The sequence below is a fragment of the Salmo salar genome, chromosome 17 (assembly GCF_965601325.2).
Source record: "Salmo salar chromosome 17, fSalSal1, whole genome shotgun sequence".
In the NCBI taxonomy this organism is placed as follows: Eukaryota; Metazoa; Chordata; class Actinopteri; order Salmoniformes; family Salmonidae; genus Salmo; species Salmo salar.
In genome coordinates this window covers 3018881-3025670 of record NC_138307.1, presented here as the reverse complement: position 1 = coordinate 3025670, position 6790 = coordinate 3018881, and the positions used below count along the sequence as shown (strand labels likewise).

General features: G+C 42.5%; 1 protein-coding gene across 2 annotated transcripts in view; it reads right to left on the bottom strand.

Annotated features, from left to right (window-relative positions):
• Nucleotides 1-256: 256 nt before the first annotated feature.
• The window catches only part of ncam2a (neural cell adhesion molecule 2a), a 433491-nt gene continuing 426957 nt past the window's right edge, over nt 257-6790 (bottom strand). The window contains exons 16-17 of one of the 2 annotated variants that reach the window (XM_014151337.3): nt 4859-4975; nt 257-3436 (exon numbers count right to left, since the gene is read on the bottom strand). In XM_014151337.3, the coding sequence (XP_014006812.3) occupies nt 3322-3436; nt 4859-4975 (232 nt within the window). In that variant the 3' untranslated portion in view covers nt 257-3321. The remainder of the gene's footprint in view (nt 3437-4858; nt 4976-6790) is intronic. The other variant, XM_014151338.3, reaches the window with a different exon arrangement.

The following is a 6790-nucleotide window of genomic DNA, read 5'->3' as shown; positions in this document are numbered from 1 at the left end:
TATTTGAACCCAGGTCTGACCTTGAATCAATTCCCATTCAAGTGTTGTGTTGCACCACTACACTCTGTGCCCTGTATGAGGATGCCGGTGTCCCAAATGACACCCTATTCCCTATATAGTGCACTTCAGGGTACCATTTGGGACACAAACAATTATTCTTTAATTCTCCTCACACGGGTCACCAAATGTAGTAAAACCACAACCAAGATAAAAAACAATGAGATGAAACCTACTGAATGACCGACTCCCACATGCATCATCTTTCACCAGGACATGTTTATTTACAGCTGATAAAATGACAGGAGGTTTGTTACAGGGTGTTCCACGGGTTACGGCCACATCGACAGTTTCCACCCCCTGCGTAAGCACACTCAGTCTGGGGGGGACAAGAGGCGGGGACACAATACACAGAGCTAGAAACACACCAGTACTCTCTATGGAGACAGACTGAGACGGAGTCCGAGGGGGAGAGATGTGGGAGGAGGGAACGGGGGAATAGACTCATATTCAGATATAAAATAACATGTACAAATCTCATGGCCATCAGGCAATGTGCTCCCTATTTACAGTTGTCTTAACAGGCTACAGAGCAACTCCAGGACTGCAGGTACAGTTTACCAATCGTGCTTTGGGAGAGAAAACAAAGGCAGTTTTATGGGGTAAAACCTATGGAGCAAAGAGGGGTAGAGGGGATTCTCAGACACACATGCAGAGCGCTCCAGCCAGAGAATTGATGACAGCGATATACATGATAATCCATTTTTAAATTCTTAAGACACACACAGCACACGCACGCAGCACACATGGACTTATACTTACATGTACAGGCACGCATACACACGCGGTATCACACACATTTCAGTGCTCAAATACTGTATGCTGCCTGTGCTAAAACCCTCGTTACCCTAGCAGAGCTAACTGTCAGAGTCCACCTAGCTCTCAAGCAGTGGCAAATACTACTACTACCCAGCATTCCCAGCGCCACTGTATAATTAACGACAGGGTCATTACAAACTAATGGGCAGCACGACGGTGTCCGTCACGTCGACTCTGCAAGGAACAGTCCAGTCACCAAAGATCATGTGTACCGCTCCCTCGGCTAATGGCAAACAAGCCTCCTATTACATTTTAATTTAATGGTTTACACTGTTGCCATTGCAGCAAGGGTCCAGGGGGACAATGGGCCGTGGGAAAACCAAGGCATGCTATTATCTTAATTACAGCCTCCATTGAAATGCTGTGAAGTGACCTAAGGTCCCACTGTGTGTGTGTTTTCTTGAGGGTAAAGTGATGAATAGTAAAGACCACTGTCACGTCGTCACTGAACTGTCGGACCAGAACTAAAATAAGCATTTCTTCAGCTGGAGAGCGTTCACACAAGAAAGCCTGTTTTTGCTTTTGAAAAAAGACTAATCTTTTCCGGGTCTATTTACATAAGAGCTTTGGAAAATATCTTTTTTTTCTTTACCTATTTACATGACAACATCAGAGAAAGAAAATGAACAGAAAAAAGTTATTGGTTTTCGATCATTAATATTGGCATTAAACTAAAATCAACTATAAATTAAGTGTATCTAAAAAACATGACTGAAATACTTCATGTGTGTGCCCGTGTGTTGAAGTCTAGTCTTTAACAGTTGAGAACAGAACAATTCAACATTCATTGGTTTTTGCCTTTAGTCAATAGAATGATGGCACAACTTTCAAATTAAACAAACAATATTGGACATGACCGTCTTTTTCTTTTTATAGACTACTTTTTTCCCCCCAATAACTACTCACAGAACTGTATGACAACCACATTATTTTCACATTTCAATTTCATGTCAACATCAACTGTTTTTTTTCCTGTCTTTGAGAAAAAATGTATTTAAAAAAAATTGAACGGCAAAAACATTCAATTTAAAGCAGAGTAAACATAAAATAACACAAAATTGTCTCTGTTGTTTATTGTTGTGTTTTGAGGTGCAAGATAACAAGAGCTGTAGCCTGGTTACAGATACACCATGAAGACGGTTAACAAATACACAGGAAACATTACCTATAACTCCAAGGGCCCGGTACAGATTCATTTTCTGCCAAAAAACAGCAGTACTCATGGCATCACCATCAAAACCCGTGCTAAAACACAACCTTGCACAATCCTTACAATGAAGCCAGCTCATTGGTCAACAGTGGCAGGTGTAACTATGCTCATATTCTGTTCAAAATATTTTAAATTTCCTGGCTAACTTCCTGACCACACAGACCATGTGGTCCTCCCAGATGTAACCACCTAGAACTATAATGGATCTTGGGGGATTATTTCCGACTGGCTAACAAATAGCTGTTATCAGAGATTTTTTTTCCTGTCATGCTGTCACCTTATGGAAATACATGGTACATTAGTAAAATAATGGAGACAGTCTGCATAGTTAACGCAAACGATTTTGATCAAATATGCTAAATATATTTACACAAAAATAGCTCTCACACTCATAACAGCAGACACATTCAGACACACCAAGACGAGTATCACTACAATGTGCAAAGGCACCTTTACAGTACCTGTTAATTTTTTCATCTTCTTTAAAAGAAAAACAAATCAAAAGGGTGGCATAACCGATGAGTTAGCTCAACATTCTCTGAGCCGGAAGCTCAAAGAGGAGTGGGCATACAGGGGCGGATGTAACGTAGTACACAAGCATTAGACAGGACAGCCCAGACATCACATCTTAGACCAGAGCCGCAATAGAATACAGACGAGACTGCTGCAGTGAGGACAGGGTAGCTTACTCTGTAAATGCTACTGTAGGAGATCTTTTTACCAGGCACAGTAGACTTGAGTGGGAGTCGATAGTGGCGGTACTTATCCTTAATACAGAGAGCTTTGGTGTGTATGTGTGTATGTGTTCGTGTGTGTATGTATGTGTGTAGGATCGGGTGTGTTTTTGCAAATGGGGATTGAATAAGAGGGGGAAGGAAAAGAAATAAAAGCAATGGATAAGCAACGGCCAAGGCATAAAAAAACAACAACAAAACCAAAGTCAGAGGGAAAAAACGAAACAATATTACAATCACTGATCAACACGAAGTGTCTTCGACTGGAGCCATCTTGGATAGAAACAACATCATTGATTAGTCACATAAAAACGCTTGTTGTTGGGGTCTTCCTCTCTATTATTTGTATTTACACTTTTCATTTTTCTCTGGGCCCTTATGGACATATAAGAGATATCATCATATTTTTTTATGTGTCGTGTTTATTCTGTGTTTTGGTCTCAGGGTAGGATGCTCCGAAATGTTCTCGTTTGCGGCGAGGGGCGAGAGGGCACACACATTTTATGCTTTACTGTCGTCTTGCTTTGTGTGGATGCTGTTGTCACTGTGCACTTTGATCTCGATCATGTCGGGCTTGAGCGTCTCCTTCCCGTTCTCCTCCTTCAGCGGTAGCTTCCTGTGGGAGAGAGACAAAGGAGACAGACACGTCTGAGTGAGAGACCTCAGATGAAAGGGTTAATTATAACTACACATTTCACTCAACCCACGTCTCACTCATGACCATGGCTGTTCATTGTTAATTACGGTAACAGTACAGAGAAGACGCTCAAACAATCAATACATAGAAATGTGAAAGGACTTAATCACCCTGTGAAACTTATACATTTTGATATGACATTTAGATAATGCATTTACATACACGCATACAGAGCATGCATCCTTATTGGTGAACTATAAGAGGTGGGATGAGTGGTAGTTTCCATGGCAGCATAGAGTGAATACGATGGAGAATGATGCATCCATAACATAAGTAGCGGCCCTCTACTGCTACTCAATGCATGTAATACATTCAAAGTTAACACTACCTGACTGACTGTCTAATTAATACATTTACTTGATCAATATATTAATATAGTGGTTTATAATATCAAGTTTCAACAGCACTCAATTCACTTACTGAACATACATAAAAAAATACACAAACAAAAAATGATGTAACAAAAACAATCCCTCATCTATAACGCCGGAAATACAACAACGAACAATCTACACATGATTCATTTACAGTACTCATACAAGCTCAGTCGATTAAAGACAACACTACAACTATCAAATCCAGTAGCGTTCAACGATCCCATTGGCAAGGGACACGCTTTGGTTGAAGAGGCCTGCTGTAAGATGAACTAAACTTTGACCTTTGGCCCCTGGCTGTTGAACCATGTACTGTAGAAGGCTCTTGACTGACTGGACATGGATGTGGCCTGAATTCACCATACTCTTTCATACTAAAGCACATTTCCACGACTATATGTCCAGTCCACCACTACAACCTATAACCATGTCCATAAATGATATCAGTTAAGTGAGTGCAAGGGCAACACCATAAACCAAGACCTAGAAAACACACTAAAACACCAACTCCTTATGCTTCCTGTCAACTTCAGCTAAAGTGCCATTTTCTACTAATAGGGCTGCATATTTGGGTTAGGTTGGGGTTACATTATGCTACGTTTAGACGAGGGACACAAAATAACGTCATACCAGTGAGCATAGCTGGACAAGAACGCAAGAAAAAGGGTGACGTCAAAAGCAAGCCAACACGACAGTATGCGTTGCTATGGTAATTTCAGTAAACAATAAGTGCAAATTAACATCCGGTAGAAAACAACACTACTGCAAAGGTCAAAATATTTGAACTCTGCGGGGCAAGTCCCTTCTACCGTGGCTACTGACGGCATTCACCACCTGGCTCAACGGGCATTTACCATTGTGCTGTCATTGAAAACAATGACATCCGATTTGCCGTCTACCTCGTACCATCTAAACGCAGCATTAGGGTGGACAGGGCCTTAGAACCCTAGTGGTTCTGGTTCCTTACTCAGGCTCTGTGAGAGGTGTAGTCTCGTTGGGTTCGTGCACTGGGCTCCCATCGTGGTTAGTTATTCTCTCCTCTTCCGTTCTCATCTCAACGATAGGATCCTTGGACCCATCGCCCCTACGCACAAACACACACAGGCATGAGCATGCACGTGCGTGCACACACACACACACACACACACACACACACACACACACACACACACACACACACACACACACACACACCACACATCAGCAAATCCCTTTGTGACACAAAGCAGACAGAAGCAGCGCTTTCCTGTTCTCGTCTCTCCTTTACTTCTATGATATCTCCAGCGGCCATGTCTCCATGCAACCCTGTATACTTAACCCTCACACAGAAGGCGGAGGAGATATCTCAGTGTGCCTGTCTGTAATCTACAGAGCCTCCAAGTGACACCAAGGCACAGTGGGGAAGTCTCTCTCGTTCCCTCGCTTGCTCCTTCCTCCGACAATGTTAATCTCGCCAATAAGGCTATCCACACCAGTGCTTTGGGGCTTGCTGACAATCCAAAGGGATTGGATTGGGCTGAGTCGGGGGAACCTGACTGGCCCTGGGTTCAACCACTTCCTATCTCAGGGGGTTTGGGTGTTAAGCTCCACAGTATGTCAGTAGTGACTCTGAGGGGGCCGATGTCCTATAATAAGCCTGAAAAGTCCACAATGCCGGGCATACACTACTCAATTTTTTTGGCCACAAATTCGCCACATTTTTTGCCGTCCCAGACAAATTTCCATGATCGGGGTGAAATTCTATGAACTAGGGCTAGGATTAGTACGTTGGGACTCACGAAGTTTGAGCGAGTCAAGGACACACCGATGATGGCTGTTCAGTTCTCCAGATCCCTGTCGGTTGTCCGATAATTTTCAGACTTTTGGTCGTACATCTTGTAGTATGTGCAGTGCTACGACGCGATTGGGCAAGGACTGCTGACAATGGCCAATGAGGGCTCAGCATGTGAGACCAACAATGATGGCGAAGAAGAAAGCAACAGCAACACACACCGTGTGGACTGAGGTGATGGAAGATAGATTGGTGGAGCTGTGGAGAGAGCACAATGCCTTTTCAATGGGCAAGTTCGTTTTATATGGCCCGGTGACCCGGATGAGCGGAGTTTGCTTATTTTAGACCATTCCATTGGTCCTTAAGTGAAATCTCCACCCAGCTGGGGCACCAATATTACATCTGCATCCTAGCATGATCAAAACCAAAAAGAAAATATGAAATAATAATGATAATATAGAATTAAGTCCATATTCTGCTCCTCGGTCTCTTTAAAAAAAAAAGTTTCTGCACACAATGTGCACACTAATAAACCAGTTCACTGTTTGCGTGTCAGCATTTTTTTCCTATGACAACCAAGAAACTCAGGGCAAGATCAAATAGGGAATCATTGTGTAATGTGAGCAACCTGGGGTTGAGGATGGACAGAATTAAATATTTGGGACAAGGAAATCGGCGCACGTCCAAGTTGTTAAGATTTTAGAATTGTGTAGTGTATTCCCAGCGTAAGGTTCAGTCCTCAAACAGTCTGAGAATGCCGAACATAAACATGTAGAGACAATTGACAAGTACCATCCACATTAAAGCAGCTTGCGGGCCGCATTTGGCCTACGGGCTTGTAGTTTGAGAACCCTGCTTTAAACACAAGGGAGAAACGAGTCCAAACAGCATGTAGGAAACACATATAAACCATACCTTTTACGAAGCAAAAGTGCAGTCCTCAAGTCCCGCCAGACCTTACATATCCTATTATAACCTATAACATAAGACAACACTCCTAAGCCAAAGATAACTCAATTACTATTTCCTCCAAGATGCAGAACTAATCTTACAAACCTAAAAAAAACATGGTCAGTTACTTTGCCACTATATTTGCCACTTAGTGAAAAGTGTACAGTGCTTAAAATG